This window comes from Musca autumnalis, unplaced genomic scaffold (assembly GCF_047663935.1).
Source record: "Musca autumnalis isolate F117 unplaced genomic scaffold, ASM4766393v1 scaffold_1, whole genome shotgun sequence".
In the NCBI taxonomy this organism is placed as follows: Eukaryota; Metazoa; Arthropoda; class Insecta; order Diptera; family Muscidae; genus Musca; species Musca autumnalis.
Genome location: NW_027411644.1, coordinates 115,505,458 through 115,527,637, shown reverse-complemented (window position 1 = coordinate 115,527,637; position 22,180 = coordinate 115,505,458). Strand labels below are relative to the sequence as shown.

The 22,180-nt window shown below is 35.3% G+C and overlaps 2 protein-coding genes across 2 annotated transcripts in view; both read left to right on the top strand.

Annotated features, from left to right (window-relative positions):
- The window catches only part of LOC141399237 (venom protease-like), a 29,212-nt gene extending 19,199 nt beyond the window's left edge, over positions 1–10,013 (top strand). Inside the window, exon 4 of the mRNA XM_073977651.1 lies at positions 9,406–10,013. Within this exon, the coding sequence (XP_073833752.1) occupies positions 9,406–9,991 (586 nt within the window). The 3' untranslated portion in view covers positions 9,992–10,013. The remainder of the gene's footprint in view (positions 1–9,405) is intronic.
- Positions 10,014–16,966: 6,953 nt separating this feature from the next.
- LOC141390771 (venom protease-like) lies at positions 16,967–21,902 on the top strand. Its single transcript, XM_073963738.1, has 4 exons — positions 16,967–17,155; positions 20,006–20,197; positions 20,254–20,452; positions 21,261–21,902. Exons 1-4 carry the CDS (start codon positions 17,089–17,091, stop codon positions 21,838–21,840), a joined length of 1,038 nt encoding a protein of 345 aa, XP_073819839.1. The 5' UTR covers positions 16,967–17,088; the 3' UTR covers positions 21,841–21,902.
- The last annotated feature ends 278 nt before the right edge of the window (positions 21,903–22,180 follow it).

Genomic DNA, 22,180 nt, shown 5'->3' with positions numbered 1-22,180 from the left:
TGTATCAGCTATACAACGACATCAGTATAGAGAAACGTGTCGAGATGCAGCGATTCATAAGAATCGGCGATGATGAACCCTCTAAAAAGGCGTATAAATTCGGGCCGCATGGCGGTGCACGCAGAATTGGCAAGCCAAAGAATAGATGGCGCAAACTATTGGATGAAGAGATGACAAGGCGCGGTATTCCAGAATGTAAAGCACTAGATCTTTTCTTAGTTCGGTCTATGGAACAAATGTTCTGTAATGAGCCAGCTACAAGAAGACCGGTTCCTCTACTCCGGACGCACAGACGGAGAGCCTCATTCACACGGCGTTGGTATTTTCATTAATAGGAAATTGCGAGACTCTGTACTATCTTAGTCAGCTATCTCAGAACGGATAATTACGATTCAGCTGAATAGCAACATCGACAAAATTACTATAATTCAATGCTATGCCCCGACGGAAGTCTCAGATCTCCAAATGCAAGAAAATTTTTACGATGATCTAATCGAACTTTAAGCAAAGTCGATAAAAAAGATATACTTATTTTAATGGGAGACCTAAACGCACGTATTGGAAGGCACAGCCCTGGCGAAAAAAAATGCCAATTGAGAATTGTTTCTTGAAATATGCTCAAAATGCGACCTCGCAATAGGCGGCTCCTACTTACCCCACAAAACTCGTCACAAAATATCATGACGACACTACTGTCTGAAAAAGATTCCTAAAAAAATCAAAGCTGCAAGCTTTACTATCACAACTTATCAAACAAACCAGAAACAATAAACGCAGTTTTATAAATTGTAAGGCTGCCGAAGCTGAGGAAGCGGCAAGTCGTGGAGACTTAAAGCTGTTTTTAACATTACGAAAAAAAAACTCAAAACTCAAACATACCGATTAAAGACAAAAACGGAATTATTCTCACATACTCAGACGCCCAACTCAAAAGATGGAAGGAGCACTTCGAGGATATCCTAAATCGCACTACCGAACCAGCCACTAAGTTAAATAACGACAGAGTTCAACGGCAACCCAACAATCATTATAGAGAATATATGAATTCGGACAACCCCCAATAAGTGAAATAAAAGCAGGCTTTAACAATCTGCCTGCAGAATTCTACAAATGAATGAAGAAATTCTACAAATATCTAAAATCTGGGAAACACAATTTATCCCGTCAGAGTGGATAGAAATCCTCATAATAAAAATACCTAAGAGAGGAGACCTAAAACTTTGCAGCAACTGGAGAGGCATAGCTTTAAAACCATCAATATGCAAAATCTTTAACAAAATCATTCTCACCCGCATACTCGATCCACTAGACAAATGCCTTCGCAAAGAACAAGGAGGGTTCAGGCCAAACCGTTCCTATGTGGATTAAATAAATAGTCTACGATTAATACACACCATTATATCTAACCTTCGTCGATTTTGAAAGGGCTTTCGACGCTTTAAATAGATATAAAATCTGAGATGCGCTTGAGAACAGAAGTGTCCCTACCAAAATAATAAACCTGATAAAAGCTCAATATACCAACTTCACGATGAGAGTTTTTCACAACGGCAAAACCAGCGAAGCATTAAAAACCATCATCGGAGTTAAACAGGGATGTCTGCTTTCTCCGCTCCAGTTCATAACAATTAACCAACACAAATCCCTTGGAGACTTCATCATAACGTGGAAGATCTAGATTCTAGAATAGGGATGCACAAAACAATATATGTGACAATATATGAAACAAAATGAAATTTACCCTAGAGTACTGTTTTGTGCATCTCTAATCTAGAATATATATCGTCTGTATTTGGTGCTGCTTGCAACAACAAGAGAAAAAATGCAATCCAAAATCAATCAACTGTCTGAGCAAGCAGCTAAACTTGGCCTACACATAAATGCAGAAATGGACGAAATGTATGCTTGTTAAAACCAATCAAACGGCTTCATTCTTTCTTCGCCACATTCTAAAAATATGGTGGCCAATGACGATTTCAAATTAAGACCATCTACAACTGTCTCACTAAGAAGATATAAACACGCAAATAAAACGACGTAAATATAACTGGATTGGCCATACACTCCGTAAGCCTTTTGATGATATATGCCATCAGTTGGAATCCTCGGAAAAACATTTCATGAGTTAAGATATATTGCATCGGATAGAGTAAGATGGAGATCCTATGTAAATAGTTTATGTTCCTGATGGAATACGCTAATAAATATAATATGAGGCTACAAAGCATTCGCCCAAAAATTTGTTAGCATAGGTCCACGTTTTGATACGCCCCCATAGAGCGGTACCTCCCGATTTATTTTAATTTTTAAGGTTTTAGCCACATTATCTCACCGCAATAGTTGACGTTTGTCATTTAGTGGCTATAAAAATTTTCTCCAGAAATTTTTCAGTATAAGACCACATTTTGATACAGCCCCATAGAACGTTACCTTCCGATTTTCGGTATTTTGAAGGTTTTAGCTATATTATCTCAGCGAAATGGCTGAAATTTGGTATTTGGCACTTTCCCTCGGAAATTTGTCAGTATAGGTCACGTTTTGAAATAGCCCCCATAGAATGGTACCTCCCGATGTTCGGTATTTTTAGGGAATTGCCGTATTGTCGTACATAAATGGGTAAAATTCGTTATATATTCTTCGTTGGAAAAGTACAAGATTCCTGTAGAGAATTGTCTGTATATGTCAACGTTTTGGTATAGCCGCCATAGAATAGTACCTCCTCATTTTCAGTATTTTGAAGGTTTTAGTCACATTATATAAAGGAAATGGATAAAATTTGTTATTTAGTCTTCCTTGGGGCTTCAAAACTATCCGCCAAAAATTTGTCAGTACAGGTCCATGTTTGGATATAACCCCCATTTTTTACAGAAATATGTAAAATTCTGTACATTGTCTTCGTTGGGAATATGTAACATTCCTGACGAAATTATTATGCCCTCAGCCTTTAGGCTAGAAAAGGTATATGCACATCTACAATTTTTGGCATAGAGGTTAAGGAAAAAATTCTGGTTTCAAATCTGTTCGCGTCTGTTCACAAAATTGAACGATGCGCGCAAAAGTTATTGCGGTTTTTATTATATTATATTAACAGCATTCCATATCTATTCGTAGATGTTTAAATTGTTATTAAAATTATTATTATTTTCGCGGAAAATCTACAAATAATAAAACAAATTTGAAGTAAATCCAAATTATCCTGTCTGTACAAACCATCAAAAAAATAAATTAAAAAATATATGCAGAACCTAGACAATGCGTAGAAAAATATGATACCAAATTTATAGAGATTGCGTACATAAATCGGTACCTTGCCCACTAATTTCAAACATCTTCTGTAGAATGGTGTGAACGATAACTCTCGAAAAGAGAAAAACTTATTGTTGGAAAATATTGTTGAAAATATATTTTTTGGTTTGATTCGAAAAAGTAGAAAAAAATATTTGGGAGTTCTCCAACAATTTCGCTAAAATCCCATACAGTAATTAATGTGTACTGCTAAAACTTCATCAAGAAATATGGTTTACCATCGTGAAAGCTTATTTGCTTACTGTGATAACTTATAAGGATAGGAAATAAGATTAATATTGAGATTATAATCATTCAAAAAATGTTGAAATTAAATTGCCTATTATTCGCGAATTAGTTAAAATCAGTTGAAGCGATTCCGATTTTGGATACAGCGAATCAATCTCTTTCAACATTTATGCATATTTCGATGTTTCACTCATCGGCCAAAGTGTGCCGCCAGTTGCATCACACAATGCAAAAAACCTTAAAGTAGGTAAAAATCGCGCAATGTGCATACGATTTTGATGCGCATCCAGTTTCAGTAGCGCCCATCACAAATACGTCAATATACACATATTTCAAATAGATTCTTCAAGAACCGCGGATGTACCTCCACATTCTATTTTGCGTAAGATACCCATATTACACGCGTATCCCTGTAATTTATTACACGCGATTCGATCGCGGAAGGGCTCATGACACTTGTAAATTTTACACGCAAAAATAGGTTTTTTTAAGAAAATTCATGCATCAAATTTTGGTTTTTAAACTCCAATTGCTAGGATGCTGTATGGAGCACACTCATGAGATATGCAATAAACGATGTAAAATCAGAGTTCTATAATACTATTATGTGTTTTGAATATTATCCTGTTCAGGGACGTACGGGGGGGGGGGCACGGGGGGCCCGGGCCCCCCCGAAATGGTTTGGTCGAACAACATTTGTTAAGCTACGGTAACTACTTATTATATTGTTTTCTCATAAAAATGTTTGTATGTTTGAAGATTTCAAATTAAAACTTATACTTTGCTTAAGTTTCTGAACAGAAAATGTTCATCATTAACAAGTTTTGTAAGAAAATATTTGAAAATTTTTTGTTTGTATGCTGTTTTTGAGAGCAACTTCCAATGAAATCTGAATTACCTCTTCATGTCATATCATTCCACTATCAAATGCGAATTTCATACTTTATGTAATATTCGAACTATATACATATAGCTCTCGAAGCTTAAAACTCATTCTGTAACAACAAAAATAACGAGTTGAGTATTGTGGGAATGGAAGTGTATGAAAAAATGTCTATTGGATAAAATGTACGAAGAGTCGGTTCTTCGTGGACTACATCATGAAAGCCATTTAGAAATTTGTTTTACTAGCATCGCCAAAATTTTGTTATCCCATTTTAGACAAATTAGCTGCTAAACAGTATGAGAAAATAATGAAGACAAATGAATTTTTGTGCGTCACTTCATTTTTTTCTTTATCATCACCGAAGTATAATTGTAGCCTCAGACTTTAAGGTTACGAGATTATATACACTAGGATACGAAACAAATAGGTATCATCAAAATAATGATTTTAAACTCCACATATGTTTGGACGATATTCGTTTCAGACAAGATGGAAGTACTTACCACCGTCCGTCCGTCTGCATCTCTGTTTGTTTGGCAGGTTGGAACTCATGATAACTCTCGAACGGACCAACCGATTTGGTCCAAGATATGGATCTCGTAATGTTTTGTCCAAATTAAATTTAAGTTATATCGGTACCTCTGCCATAAAAGTTAAAAAATGTTAACTAAAATGGTCGAAGGGACTAACCGATTCAGTCTAAAATCGAACCTAGTTCCACTCGCAAATTTACTTCCAAAAGTACATCAAGTTTCAAGAGAATTTTTTTGGACAACATCTTCAGGTCCCTCATACAAGTCTAACATAACGGCAGTTTTAAGACTGTTCGTGGATCATTTGGACATTTTGTAGTCTTGTTTACAGAGATATCCTATTTTTCGTAGACAAGTTCATGCTTCCTGACAAAAATATAAATACTACGGTGACCAACTAAAATAGCTTATGGGCGCGGTAACTATCGAGAGGAGTGTCTCTCAAAATAAGATCCGTTTCCAAAATTAATTATCTTATTATTAGCGAATAATTATGTGGGGTTCAATAAGGATCGATTGTTATTTGTCAAAACTGTATAGAACTAAGTCCATCAATGTATTTGTCATCGAGTCCAAAAACTTCTAATCGTACAATTAAGAAGAACAAAAATTATGACGCTTCTTTTGTAACATTATATTAAAAGTAAAAATAATCCTGGAATCAGACTCTATCTCCTCCGGTAAATAACATTGTGCAACATTTTTAGGGTAATCTTATGCAAACAATTTAAAGTGAGGATTTTGTGAAAGTACAGACCAAAAATATAAAAGCCCTAGTTGCGTTTTGTTGAGTCAGATCTAGCTCGGATTATCAAAACATTGTTAAATATTGACTTTTTAAACCAACTCGGGGCTATATCTCTGAAACCAATGAAAATCTTCTTCTGAAGCAAATTTGTAGGTAAGGGCCAGACCAAGGCAAATTTATATAAGGTATATGCAAGAATTACAACAACTAAAAAAAATTACAAAAACAACATTATTGTTACTGAAAATTAATTGTTAAAAATAAATATCGTTCCAAAATTTTTTTCAGGAAAGACATAAATACATTTTGAAATTCCTCTAAAATAAAATGCATTTGAATCAAAATGTAAATATAAAGCATACAGAACTGTAGTAATTCATTGTTATTACACGTTTACGGTGAAAAGAATAATTTTATAGTAGCAAATTTTGAAGTTTCAAATTTCATGAGTAGACCCTATTACATTTTGAAAACTAAATTTACAAAAAAAGTAAGAATACAGCATGTTGTCACTTCTACCTTGTATAAATATGCCTTGGGCCAGACTAAAATATTTGGAGAAATAATGAACTGGAAGTACACTTATTGCCTCAAATGTTATAATATATCTAAAAATTCCATAATGTGTATACATTTCGCAAAATATCTCCAAAACTGTTAAATTTTTCTTAATGTTTTCATTTGGAAACATATCAACGACAGACGATATTCTTAAAAATTAAGCTAAGATCATCGAAATAGTGAAAATCTTGCTATAGCAGAGATAACGGCAATTCTTTGTGTTTGTAAAATTCTGCGATAAACCATAACGTGGACCTATATGATTATATTCTATTTTCAATTCAAAATATCCTACTCTGTAAAAATTTAAAATTGTATCCTAAATATTATGAATTCTTTCTATTGAATTTATATGCTATGTATCAATATTTCATATAAAATTCGAAAAATCTAATTTTTTTGGCTCAATTTAAAGTACATGTAGAATAGAATATGTGTGAAAATTTCCAGTCCATCGGACAAAAATTTACCGAGATATGAGATTTCGGAGGGAAACATTTATTGTGTTTTGTATCTAGCATAGCAACTAAAAACGTCTTTTCCTCGAAGAGTCACTTTTGAAAGCGGTGCCCACTGTAGCTCGAAAACGGATTCTCCGGTCTTTATATGTTTTTGTAGGACTATTATACACATAAAGCATGTGATTAACCGAGAGAGTCTTTAAAAATTGCTGACGGAGTCCAACAAAAATATCAAATTTTTACAGTTTTTTATTTTTGTTAAAATCTAAATTTCGATTTTAACTTTTCAAAATTTTTAAAAAATTGTTTATTTTTTTAAATTCCTTTTCGATAATGGACAAGATAATTAGGTTCGTAATGATCCCACAAAAATATATGCTGATCGGTTTATTCCTTTTCAAACTACAGTGGGTACCGTGAACTGCTTTAGTAAAAACAGTGCTTTATAGGCGGGCATTTGTCAGAAAGATTTTTTCAAAACAAAAAAAAAAAAAAAAAAAAAATAGAGGCTAACTCAAGGTTTAATAGATTTCATGGATTCTTATAAGTGGCCATAACCCATTAAAATGACTTTACGTATCGCTACACAACATTTTTTAATTTCATGATGAAATCCTGCGTACGTCCCTGATCCTGTTTCCCGTCCGGATTATTAAAAAAATCAAAAAAAAAAAACCCGAAATTCCGGCTTCAAAATGTCAGCATCAAGTTTAGGTGGATCCAGTGGATATATCAAAAAATCATACACTAGTATCATGTTGCCCATGGAGTACTCTTTGCGTCTTTCTTTGTGCATATATCTATGAAATGTAAGGTTAAGCCATAAATCGGAAGGGAACATAAAAAAACTTGTTGGTTTCAACCCATTTTTACCCATTTTTCTACATTGATGCCAACACAGCTTCCACGAAAATGAATTTTAATTATCGACATTATGGGATCCCTCCTAAAACACTTCATTTTAAAGAATTACAGTTATACTATATAGAATATGTTAATATTTCGCGAATTCCGTAAGGGTAAAACTCGGATTCATCGATTGTAAAACATTTTTGGTTTTTACCATGTATACTTTGATACGAGTAAAAATGTGCCGCATCGAAATAACGGTTTTAGACCCAAAGTATGTTTGGACGAAATTCGTTTTAGACAATTTGGAGTCGATTTAGCCTTGTTCGTCCGTTTGTCTGGCTGTCTGTCCGTCTGTCTGGCTGGTGCGCACGATAACTCTCGAATGGAATTTTGGGTATCGTAATATTTTTTCCAAACTTAGTTTAAGTTCGAAGATGGACCATATCAGTTCATACCTTCCGGTACCTTGCCCACTAATTACAAAAATTTTCTGTAAAATGGTGTTAACGATAACTCTCGAAGGGAGCAATCCTATTATTTCTTCCAGATACAGATTGTGTTCGAATATGGACTATATCGGTCCACTTCTTCGGGTACCTCCCACACAAAATTCGGATAGAGTGAAGTTTAAGAACAATTTCATACTTCCTGAGATATTGGCCTAAAAGCTTCAAGAAACCCTGACGGCATCAACCAAAATGGCAAATTCGCAAGATAAGTCTCGCAGGGGGTTTCTGATTGGTGCAGACTTTGCATATCGTATTATTTCATCCAGTCATGTACCATGCTGGAATTTGGAATATATCGGTACACTTCTTCAGGTACTTCCCACACAAAATTCGGAAAAAGTGAAGTTTAAGAGCTCCTCTCGCATGTTTTTGATTCTTTTTTCAGTAGGATGTTTTAGTGGCCTCATTTACAACGGTAATTTTTTCCGTAGTAACACAATACTTCTTAAGATAATGGCCCAAAAACTTCAAAAACCCTGCCGGCTAGTGTGCAAGATAACTGTAAAACTTTTTCAATAATTTCTTACAAACTTAGTTTAAGGTAATTTAATATTTCGAGTTCTTTATGAAAAAGTTTGGTTACTAAAAATTTTGGTATAGCCCCACATTACGGTACCTACAGATTTTAAAGCAAACTCGTGATACAAAATCAATATATTTTATATATGGCATAATTATTGTATTTGGTTTTCTTGTTGTGTTTTTTTTTTTTTTGTTTTGGCTGAGGGTATATCTCCGTCAGCACAGCTGACTGATACTTTCTTACTTCTTCGGTATAGGTCCACGCTTTGTCAGTATAGTATATATATAGAACCTGCCATCCGATTTTTGTTATTTTGAAGGTTGTAGTCACATTATCTAACGGAGATAGGTCCATTGGAGTGCAGGTCCGCGGTTTGATATAGCAGAAAGGTACGGCCCGATTTTCGGTATTTGTAGGATTTTAGCCGCATTATAGTATATACATAGAGAAGCAGAAATTAGGTATTTTGTCTACCTTGGGATTACAAAACTTTCCCCCATAAATTTGTCAGTACAGGTCCACGTTTTGATATACGCTACAATGTAGGTTCATATTTTGTAATATAACACATATCAGGTACATCCCGATTTTACGTTTACTCAGCTTCTTCTGAATGGGTAGAATACTTCGGTTTCCAATACACATACATATTATTTTAAAAGAAACATAATTTTAATTATTTCCTAAAATAGAATTTCACTCGCGAAAATCGTATGTCTCTACTTTAGCCTTTGCTTACTTTTGTACATAATTATTACATTTATTATCACTCTCTCTTTCTCTTTCACTTTATTTCAGCGAACCGAATGTTGTACGTTTGGGAGAATTAGATTATACTAGAACGAATGACGATGCTGATCCAGTGGACTTTTCGATCGAATCATATAAAATCCATGAAGAATATAACTATAATACGAAGTTCCATGACATTGCAGTAGTGCTCCTGAATGAAACTGTCAAATTTAATGATTATATTGCTCCCGCTTGCTTGCCACTGGTTGATGGGCGTAATTTTACACAATTTATGGCATGTGGTTATGGTACATTAAAGGATTTCGGTAAAATGGCAACTCATTTGCAAAAAGTCAAGCTGGATAATTTTAATGATACCACATGTCTCTCACGAATTGATACGAATGTCTCTTTAAATACAACAATACAAATGTGTGCTGGCTCCTTCTACCATGAAAAAGATACATGTAGTGGCGATTCTGGTGGCCCTCTGTTCGTTGATCATCCCGATTATAGATGTTTGTTTTTAGTTTTGGGTGTAACATCGTATGGTGAAGGCGGGTGTGGCAATAAGAGGTCTGCAGCATTTTATACCAGAGTTTCAGCACATGTTGAATGGATAGAGAAAATAGTTTGGCCCGAAGATGATTAGTACATCAAATTCAATAAACCAATGCATTGTTGAAAGACTGAAATGTTTCTTTTATTTTATTATTTGTAATATTGGAAGGTAAACTTGAGAGACAAAGATTCTGAGAATTTAGTATACGGAGATTTTACGAATATTAACTATCAAAGAAAATCTAAAACATTTCTAAACCACAGCAGAAGGGAATAACGATACAACATTCATATACCACGACTGTAAACCTAGAACTAGTACAAAACTACCTACTGGTAGTATAAAGATAGATTACCTGAAGCAATGCAATATCGGTACAGGATTGAGCAAATTGTGGGCAATAGTTTAATTACTCTCGACTTTGGAAAATAATGATAGTATGGCTGTTACTTTCAACCGCGCACAGTGGTTCAGAAATCGATTTTCCTGGCCCAAATCTCATGTTTTTGTCGTCACCGATTGTCGATTTCTATATTGAATTCGATAGTAGACATGTCAAAACTATGGAAAACAAAAAAATCTGGTCTAAATATTGATTTCCCTATTTTGGAAAATACGTCACTATTGTAAATTTCTGGAGAAATAAATACCTATTTTTCGGAAACTATAAGATATATTGTTTTCATTGTTATGTAGGCAATAATGTTGCGTTTATGATCTCATTGGCAAGGTGGTTAGCAGAAATAAGATTAAGTGGGCTGTCAACACTTTCAAACCATATAAATCACCTGGACGGAATAACACCGGCAATGCCTCAATTTGCATCGCCACGTTTAAATCAGATCTTGGAGAAGATATATAGAGCGTGTTTGACCGTGTACCGGGTGTACCAGGTCTGTGGAAAGAGGTAAAAGTTACTTATATTCCCAAAGCGGGAAAACATAGTCACTCTGCACCAAAGGACTACAGACCTATTAGCCTATCATCCTTTCTCCTCAAGACTTTTGAAAGATTGATCGATCTGGAGATTAGGAGTCATGTAGACATCACCTCCCTAAGCAACTCGCAACATGCCTATATCAGAACTTGAATCCATTAACCTCTCACTTTAAGAAGTAAACACACCTGAAACCCTAAACATGTTGGATAATTAAAATGCTAAAAAGCAGAATTATAAACTCAAATATCGGGGAGACAAAAATTAGGAAAACAGTAACTAGAGCCACCCCCAGGGTAGAGTGCTCTTACCGTTGCTGTGGCTACTCGTAATAAGTAATATTTTGACGGAACTGGATAATCAAGATATCAAAGTTGTTGCCTATGCGGAAGACGTAGTGCTATTGATTTCCCCTAAGTTCCCGTCCACCAATTCGGAGCTTATGCAAGGAGCCTTATCGACGCTGTCGCGTTGGCTAACGGCCTTGGAGTAAATCCAATTAAGACAGAACTGGTAATGTTCACGAGGAAGCGTAAGCTCAACGTTTTTGTTCCACCAACACTGGATGGAGTGCAGCTTCAGTTCTCGCCCGAGGCAAAGAATCTTGGTACAATCCTGGACTGTCAATTACGATGGAATAGGAATGCTGGGGAGCGGGCGAAGAGAGGACTAATTGCACTTTATTCATGCAAGAATTCTGTTGGGAAAAGTTGGAGGCTAAACTCATCGATTATACACTGGTTGTATAACACCGTGGTGAAGTCCATCTTATCCTATGGATCTCTTGTCTGGTGGCACTCCCTGCGCCAAAAATCTACATCCAGCAAAATAGACAAGGTGAAAGGGCATGCTTCGATTCTTATAACTGGAGCCGTTAAGAGCACACCCCAAGCTGCTCTGAACGCAATGTCGAACTTAAGGCCTTTGTGCATCAGCATTAAGTGTCTGGCAACTCGTAGTGCCCTAAGGTGGCATGAACAGAATCTCTGGCGCGATTGTGCCTGTGGTAGTGGATGTATCCTGAATGAGTCAGGTATCAATGTGAGCCAATGTGGAAAACTAAGCGACTATATATCACCAGTCCGGATATTTGACGATATAGATGTCGTTATCCGTAGTAGAGACGACTGGAACCGCAGTAACCCCCCTATGGACGGTCTGGCTTTTTATACAGACGGTTCCAAGATGGAGGAAGCTACTGGGGCTGGCGTCTACTGTGAAAGGCTAGGTCTTGAGTTCAATTACAGGTTAGATAGCAACTGTAGTTTATTCCAGGCTGAAATCTTCGCGATTTGGAAGGCAGCGGAACTGATAAACTGTCTGGATGCAGAAATCTTTGAACCGGTGACTATCTATGTGGATAGTCAAGCGGCTCTTAAAGTCTGAAGTCCTCCTTAAGTGTAGAACAGCTTTGAAAACGCTAACTAACTGTTATCAGCTATGCTGGGAACAGACGAATTAGCTAGACGAGGATCGCAGTCTACAGATCTAGCAACTATCCATTTGTCATTTTTTTCCGAGATATTGAGACGTTATCTGACGAAAGAGCCAGTGAATTATGGCATAATGAACCTAGGTGCAATCTGTCAATATCCATCTGGCCAACTCTGTCAGCCAAAAGAACGAACTCACTGTTGAACCTGAGTAAAGTTGAAGTTAAAGTAATGACGGGAGTTATTTCTGGGCACTGCTATATCAGGAACTTTACCATCAAATGGGACGATGACGTTACTGACTAGTGCAGACTCTGTGAGGATGAGGAGGAGATGGAGACGATGTCCAGTTTTGGCTTGCATGCGGCATTGATAAGTGTTTGTTCACTTTCCACCAGGTCTAACCTTCTATTCAACTGAGGAACCTGCTCTAATCTACAACATCATCAGAAATCTGAAGTGGCTGGGACAGCGCAACCTGAACACGTGAACCGTATTATCCAAATTTCTTCCAACCATCACCACTATAACTTTTTCTTCCTTATAAATGTTACTTAATTGCTTTCTATACATTTGCCTTATTTCCTTTTATCTGCTTCTCTTCTCTTTTTCTCCCATCTTTTATCTTTACAGTAGTTTCCATTTATTTTCCTTGGATGATCACAATGGACCGGAAGGTCTCCGAGTGACGCAGTCACAAATTAGTGACTGCACATCCCCAAACCTAACCTAACCTGCCTTTAAGAACCGTTTTAATAAATAACCGTAGTCTAAACGAAGTGAGCTATTTTATTTTTCCTCAGGTACTAAATTTTAGTGAAATTCCAAATTTAGTAAACTAGCACTTTTAGGGACAAGCATGGAAAAAAGTATCTTTTTTGAAGAATGATGCCTGAGAATATTCTCTTTCAGCCCATATATAATTTTGTACCTGTCCCCGTTTCCCTACAATTAATAGGCTTTTTACATAAATGAACATTTTTTAATATATGAGTTTTTATATGAGTTATATCAGGAAACATGTCTAAAATTGTCTTTTCCATTTGAAAAAAATAATGTTTGGTACATAGATTAAGAAAAAAATCGTCATTTCCAATCTCTATTTGTAACTAAATTTGATGATTGCGAGCAAAAGATAGGGCCGTCTTAATTTTCTTAATTAGAAAAAATTCTAAAAAAAATGGCGGCTGGATATAATAAGCCGTTATAGGCTATAACCGTTAACTGAACTTTTACCCTTTGCAATGATGCAAAAATGCTCCTAAAATGTCGCAATGGATTCGCGAAAAATCAAATTTGTTACAAAATTTTACATTTCTACAAAAAACGTTAATCAAATAATAACGCTTATACTTCAAAAAATATAAAAAAATACAACAGCATCCAGACATTGTGAGAAATCAAATGTAGTTTGGGGCTATAATATTCATGTTACTTGCAAAATATGAAGAAAATATGAAAAAAAAAAAAATAAAAATTATATTATTCTAATAATATCATAGTGTAGAGAATCCCTAATGAGATTTTTGTTATTGTTCATGTTGGAGAATATTCAATGGTGCCTTTGACAGGTTGGTTATTTGAAACTTTTACATACATACATTCATACAGCTGTGTTCAAAATAATAGGAGTGCACATTCACACCAAAGGAATGGTAGAATAATGCTCGTAATTTCTGCGCGTAGTTATCTATGAGTTCATAGATATCCCCAGTGTAAGCCAAATTTCATAATTTCAATCCATAAGTAACGTTACCGGGTCGAAAACGGCCGTGTTACTTACACCAAGGATTTTGCCTGGTTGGTCGTTGCCAATATGTTAAAAATTGTAAAACACTTATATGTGGCTATGTTTTTACGAAATCATGAATGAAAATCACCAATGTTACCACATGTTTTCAAAATTTACACGCCTCGGTAAATGGCACGTAGAAATTACCAAACGCCGTGGTAAAGATAGCTAATATGCAGCTACCTACCCGGTTATCTAAGGCTAAAAATTACGGGCATAAACATGGTTAAACTTCTCTATTTTGGCCTATTTTGTATTTATTTAACATTGAAGATATCCCAACAGTCAATTCATTAGCAGAAATGTGGCAATTTGTTTTAAATTATTTACTGTTTACACCAACACTATAACTCGCATTCAAATTTTTTGTTAAAAAAAATAGGAGTGCGGAAGAAAAAGGACAATAAAAATATTTTTAGTTGAGTTTAAGATCAAAATTGTCCATATTTTAGTTGGCAGTAGTGAATCCAATAGATTTGACGGCTGTTTGAAAACAAAAGCCCTTTGGAGGTAGCCAAAAACAGGCGATTGTCCTTGCAGCAATTTTTTCCATAAATTGAACACTTATTGGGTAACTCAATGGTTTTTGTAGAAAAAACCTTTAGTGATTAGAGTTTTTGATGTTCTGGCTGTTATTTCGAACAATATATCGCTCATTTACTCAAAGAGTGACACATTTCAAAAAATCCACTTTCGAGGAAAACGTGTTTTAAGTTGGCGATTGAAATTTGACTTCCCAGCTTAAAAATATTATTACACAAAAACTAAAATAACTACTTTGACCATATTTTGCAAACAGCAAGCCAGATGTCAGTGCTAAACTTCTGTGCAAGATCAAGCATGATCTGTAGTGTTATAGTGCTTCATAAACTCAAAAAACTTTGCGAAACTCGTAGCAAATGAGCTGTAACTCGTCGAGTTTTAGAGATATCAACACGAAAATTTGACACAAGATAAAGTAGAAGTCGTAGAAAAAATAGAAATTGCTAACACAGAAAACCCATTTTTTGAGTTATGCCACTCTTTGAGTAAATGAGCGATATGTATAATGATCGGTATCCTGGGAATTTGCGTATTTTGATCCTTGAACGAAGTTAAATCCGGTTTCCATTACCTCTTTATCTAATCATTAAAGCTTTTGTCTACAAAATCCATTGAGTTGCCCAATAAGTGCTCAATTTATGGAAAAAATTGCTGCAAGGACAATCGCCTGTTTTTTTGGCTACCTCCAAAGGACTTTTGTTTTCAAACAGCCATCAAATCTCATAAAATCTATTGAATTCACTACTGTTAACTAAAATATTGACAATTTTGATCCTAAACTTAACTAAAAATATTTTTATTTTCTTCTTTCTTCCGCACTCCTATTTTTTTGAACAAAAACTTTAAAGACGATTTACAATGTTGGTGTAAACAAATACAAATACAAAATAATACAAAATAAACCATAATGGATATGTTTCGACCATTTCCGTTTTTTGTATGGACACTCCTATTATTTTGAACCCAACTGTACATTAGGGCTATAACCAAAAAAATACCACCACATAGCCGTGTAGAGCATGGAAAACTATTATGAAACACGGTGTCTATTTTTCTCTATCGCGAAAAAAGTTTCCGCACCAAATGCATTGAAGTTCTGCAATGCATTTTTTAATTTTATCTGTCATAACAACATATTTGCTTTTCATTAAAATTTTTCTTTTTTTGTAATCTAATTTAAAATCATTATCAAAGCGTTCTGGACCAATTTCTTCTCAAATCGCGCCATTTCGGACCACATTAGGATTTTTTGACACTATTGCAATTTTTGGTTTTTCTTTATAAACTCGTTAATTTTATGTTTATATTTTTTTAACCTATCGGACCAGGCAATATGGGGTCATTTGAAACGAATTCGCGAAAGTTGCAGGCTGTTTTTGTTGACTTTGCTTGTGAGAATCGTATTTGTTTTCTACAAAAGTACAACACCAGTACCATGTGGGGAATTTTGTCCTAATAATGAAAACGCGTTTCTAAGACCGATTCTGTGAAAAAAGTTCCCGCACCGGCCGTGATTACTAAAACCCTTTTGATATTTTTTCTACTTAAAATTTTAAATTTGCTTTGTTTGAATAAATATTTATAGAAAAAAATACAATTCTCACAGGCAAAGTCAACAAAAACAGCCTGTAACTTTCGCGAATTAGTTGCAAATGATACCATATTATCTTGTCCGATAGGTTAAAAAAATATAAACATAAAATTAACGAGTTTATAAAGAAAAACCAAAAATTGCAATAGTGTCAAAAAATCCTAATATGGTCCGAAATGGCGCGATTTGAGAAAAAATTGGTCCAGAACGCTTTGATAATGATTTTAAATTAGATTACAAAAAAATAAAAATTTTAATGAAAAGCAAATATGTTGTTATGACAGATAAAATTAAAAAATGCATTACAGAACTTCAATGCATTTGGTGCGGAAACTTTTTTCGCGGTAAAGAAAAATTGACACCGTATTTCATAATAGTTTTTCATGCTCTACACGGCTATGTGGTGGTATTTTTGATACTTGCAAAAAAGTGCAAAAAGTTATATCCCTACTGTACATACATATGTACATAAATACATACATATATTTTTTAAAAATTTGGAAATGATGCATTTCATTCCACTGAGCGCATCTTCAGTGTAAAAAGGTGCCGCTTTGTCTGTGACAGAGAAAGAATAATAATAATAAAAACAATAAACAACTTAGCCGGTAAAACTTGTCTTGAGAGTTGTGCACCAGAGGAGAATAACAACATTTACGAACAAATTTTCGAATACATACCGACATTTTGTCTCATCTATTGATACGATTAATCTGTTCAATAGCTGTGCTAAGCTTATGCATTGTATTGCAAATAGCTTAACAGTTAGTAGGCGAAGAGAACCCGTGGCGATTGGTTCAGGATTCTTCTCAACCGCGTTTGTTATTTAAGAAAAATATAAAGACACAAAGAAGAAAAAGAAAAACGAGAATCATTCGAGCAGAACAAAATATGATAAGATTTGTGTTAACATTGCTTATATGTGTAAATATTTTGCATACATCGATTTTTGTCGAATGTGAGTTGTAGAGATGTTGATAAGAAATAAGGAAATGTAGTTGAAATGTCAAAATAAAGGAACAAAAGATTTTTATTTTAAATGTATGCATTAAATATGGGGGTATATTAAATGTGGTATTTATTAGTGTTTATTTGGCATTTCTTCAGCATTTTATGTGAAGCATTTTATGTGAAGAATTAATAGAGCGTCAAGGTTTCTCTACCAAATCAAATTGCACATATGAGTTAGTTTGTTTCAACCGAATACGAAGGATATTTGAGGAACAATATTGATTAATTTTTGAATTCAAATGTCCTTTGAATTTTAAATAGCCTATACCTTGGTTATTTAAAATCAAAACCAGCATATGCAGTGCCAAAATTTACATAAAATTTGAATACACAAAAGGATATTTTAAACTATTAAGTATTATTTTAATGTATTGTGTATGTTAACACCCAAGCACACAATACAATGACAACGTTGTAAATGCATTTGAGAAATATATGCCTGCTTCCGGCATATTCACTGTCGTTGTCTTAAAGAATTCGAGTGTTTATACATACGCACAATTTGTGCTTATTGTTTTGAACATTTAGGGTTACCCTCAAGAAAACGGCCAATATTAATAAAGTAATTTTATAAAATCTGTCAAAAATACATCGCCACAAATGAAAATTCAGAATAGTGAGAAATTATACCAATCCATTGTGTGATACATGCTTAAATGTTCCATACACCATTTGTCTGAAAAAACATTTTAAAGCAGTGTTCCCCAACAACTACAAATGCAACCGCTCCGTTTGTGTTGGGCACACACACGAGATTATCTATCCCTCTCTAGATAAACATCGTGTGCGTTAATTCATTGCTAAAACAAGGAAGATAATCGGTGGTGAGAGTAACGTTCAAACTCACCACAATTGAGATTGTGTGTGTTCACACAGACACTGCTCGCGAGTCCAGTGGTGATTAACACTGTTTTAAAGTTTGCCCAGAAATAACTTAAAACAGTGTGAGGTACCTCTGAAAAAATTTAACAAGGCAGGTACATTTTTAAAAATATTTTTTTTTATGTTGATTTGTTATATTCCAAAATATCCAAAAAACGCCAATAAAAAACTTTAAGTAAAAATCGGGAGGCTCGATTTTCGCGGTAGACATATGGTCCAGTAGACCTTTTTTGCTCAGTTCAATCCCAGGAATCCGAAACGCGAAGGGCCCATTAAGGTTTTTTCCTTCCACACAAATCGCCCCGGCCTAGTGGACATATGTTAACAATTATTGGCGGAGAAGTTTTGTGACCACTGGGAGCCTCAAATGTGAAATAATGGTAAAACAATAACAATAAATAATTGTTCCACAAACATCCCATACGGGACAAGGGAGACTTCAATAACAATAGTAATAAAGGTAAAACCCAGGTAAAATCCTCAAAATCGAGAGGCACCATTATATGCAGGTATACCAAAACATGGACCTATGTTGACAATTTTTAGTGAAGACGTTTTTTATACCCTCAGCATTTATGCTAACGAGGGTATATACACTTTCATACGGGCAAAATGTGCCTCATCGAAATAATGGTTTTAGACCTCAAGTATGTTTGGACGAAACCCTTTTCAGACAATTTGGAGTTGATTTAGCCATGTCCGCCCATCTGGCTGGCTGGAGCGTACGATAACTCTCGAACGGATCAACCGATACGTTCAAAACTTTGGTTTTCGTAATATGTTGTCCAAACTTAGTTTAAGTCCGAAGATGGGTTATATCGATCCACTCCTTCTGGTACCTCCCCCACACAAGTTTAAAAATGTTCGGAAAATTTGTGCGCACGATAACTTTTGAAGGGAGTAACCAAGTTCGTCCATACTTTGCACATCGTGAAATTTCTGCCAGTCTTATGGACTCAATTGGTCCACTCCTTCGGGTATCTCCCACACAAAATTTCGGAAAAGTTCAGTTTAGGATCTGCTCGCGAATCGCTTTGATTTTTGTTGTATTCTTTGCCCCCCATACAACGGCATAAGTTTCATCAGTCGCAAGTCCATACTTCCTGAGAAAATAGCATGAAAGGTGCAAAAAAAAACTCCTATGAGACCGTGTTTAGTGGTTGGAGCGCAAGATAACTCTCGAACGGATCTGCCGATTCAGTCCAAAATTCGTAATATTTTGTTCAAACTTAGTTTCAGTTCGAAGATAAGCCATATCGGTCCACTTCTTCCGGTACCTCCCCCACAAAAGTTCGAAAATGTTCGAAAAAATTGCGCACATGATAACTCTTGAAGGGAGTGACCGATTTTGTCCATACTTTGCACATCCTAATATATCTACCAGATATAGATCAGGTTCGAATATGGACTATATTACTCCACTCCTTCTGGTACCTCCGACACAAAATTTCGGAAAAGATCACATTAAGACCTGCTCCCGAATCGCTATGATTTTTGTTGTAATAATTTGTATTTGCTGCCCCCATTACGACTGTACAAGTTTTTTCAGGGTCAGTCCATACTTCATGAGAAAATAGCCCGAATGTTGTATAAGATTCGATATTGTCAATAGATGAAAGTTTCAATTCACACAGGATGAGGGTATATCTCTGTCGGCAAAGCAGACTGATACTGAAAGAGATAACTGCAATAGAAAACTTAAATACATTCGGTGCGGGAACTTTTTTAAGCGACAACCCATTTCTTAATATTTTTCCATGTTCTACACGGCCATGTGGTGGTATTTTCGATATTTGTAAAAAATATAGAAAACTCATAACCCTAATGTGCATAACATTGATCATATCTTTAGCCTGACATGTTTCCTAGATTAATGTATTTGGCATTTGTTAAAAATGTTATTACTATTTTTCAGCATCCGGAGATGAATGCGGCATAAACACCGAATGCAAATTACTGAGAGATTGTCCGGAAATCGTCAAGAAGTTTCGCTTTTTGCCAAAGAAGCCCTTTTGCAGAGTAGGTGAAAGTTCCGTAAATATATGTTGTCCTGTACCACCACAACCCTATGTCGCGAAAAAAGATGATGAGATTCGTATAGTTCGAGGTTTGTTGAAATTATGTCTGATTATTTTTTGTTTATTTATTTTTTTTTAATTTCAGAATGCAAGTCGTATCAGAACATACGACAGAAATGTGATAAATCACTTATAGTTGGTGGTAAAAATGCCGATGCCAAAGAGTTTCCTTTCATGGCATTGTTAATGTACGTCAATGGACCTCAGCGTAGTGTATTGTGTGGTGGATCATTGGTTAGCGAGAAATATGTTATAACAGCAGCACATTGTTTTTATGTTCCGAAGTGAGTATGTCTCTTGTAAATGTGATTTAAGAGAGTTATTGAATAATGTTTGATAGATTCAGAGAATCGGGAGCTATAAAATAGATTGTAAGTGAAGACATTCAGAGATATGAACGCGATTTTTTCAAGGATGTTTTTATTGCATGAAATTCTTGGACACTTCCTTTAGTGGCCCGAGACATAGTGTTTGTTCCTTAAGTCCAACATTGAAAGTACAGAGAGGGTAATTTCGGTGTTAAACGCTTACATTTTATATATTAAAGATATCTTGAATAATTGCAGCATATTAGAAGGAACATCAAACTCAGACATGACTCTGACAACACTATTGGATTGTCAAAGGCAGCCAGAGGCCACTGTCTCTGTGGCCAGCAACTTACTCAGTATTAACAACCATATACTCTCAATTAGGGGTAGTAAAGTCTACGAGTTAGTAATTAGTCTAATCTGGTTTCAATTAAATTGAAAAATATTAAAAAAGATCATATGAGATTTTAACTGGTATAAATTTTGTTTGAAAGTGGACATCTCTGCTTTTATTGGACGTTTGCCTAGAGCATACTTTGATAATAATAATGTTCCAGAACCTGTAAGAATCTAACATTTGCCCGCCATTTAATGTTGGCTTACATTCCCTGAGCATCTTCAGCCATGTAAAAATTCTTTCCATGTGATGTTGTTCGGACTCGGCGATAAAAACGAGTCCCCATATCGTTGCGCCAAATATAGCACCTGGCTGTTCCGACTTTAGCCTTTGCTAACTTCTTTAAATGTTGCATATTTATCCCCTCCCTTTCTCTTTTTTCAGTGAACCGAATATGGTACGTTTGGGAGAACTCGATTATAATACAACGGATGACGATGCTGCTCCTGTGGACTTTTCCATTGCATCATATAAAATCCATGAAGAATACGACGATGTTACGAGGTTCCATGACATTGCAGTAGTGCGACTGAATGCAACTGTCAAATTTAATGATTACATTGTCCCCGCTTGCTTACCGTTGGTTGATGGACGTGATTTTAGACAATTTTTGGCAGCCGGTTGGGGCGCATTAAAGGATTTTGGTAAAATGGCAACTCATTTGCAAAAGGTCAAGCTGGATAATTTTAATGATGCCACGTGTCTGGAAAAAATCGACACGAGGGTCGTCTCTATAAATACAACAATACAAATGTGCGCCGGATCATTCTACTATGAAAGAGATACATGTACGGGCGATTCTGGTGGCCCCCTGTTCGTTGATCATCCCGACTATAGTTGTTTGTTTTTGGTTTTGGGTGTTACATCGTATGGTGAAGGTGGGTGTGCCAATAAGGGCCTTCCGGCATTTTATACCAGAGTTTCAGCATATGTTGATTGGATAGAGAAACAGGTTTGGCCCTAAGACGAATTGTTTTATTGATAAGAATTGAAAACATGCAATAAACGAATGCATTTTGGGAAAAATATAATGTTTCCTTTCGAAGGATTTTATTATGTGTCATGTTGGTAAGTAAATTGGAGAGACAACGTCAATGATCAGCGCGGTTAGAAAGATATTCTTAGTTCGGCAAATGGACTAGATATTGCTTTTTGTTATGACAAAAATAAAATTTAATAAATAACTAACAAAAAAACTTGGGAAAACAGCAATAGATGATATGGCGTCAATTCAAATTAAGATACATCTGTAAAAAGATAAAACTACTTCTTAGGGCCTATTCGACTATTAAGAAAGAAATTGT

Bases quoted from the DNA above. Each gene is read 5' to 3' on its own strand.
- LOC141390771 (XM_073963738.1), top strand. From the start codon at position 17,089: ATGATAAGATTTGTGTTAACATTGCTTATATGTGTAAATATTTTGCAT. The intron at 17,156-20,005 runs GTGAGTTGTAGA...ACTATTTTTCAG, and splicing joins TACATCGATTTTTGTCGAAT to CATCCGGAGATGAATGCGGC. The intron at 20,198-20,253 runs GTTTGTTGAAAT...TTTTAATTTCAG, and splicing joins TGAGATTCGTATAGTTCGAG to AATGCAAGTCGTATCAGAAC.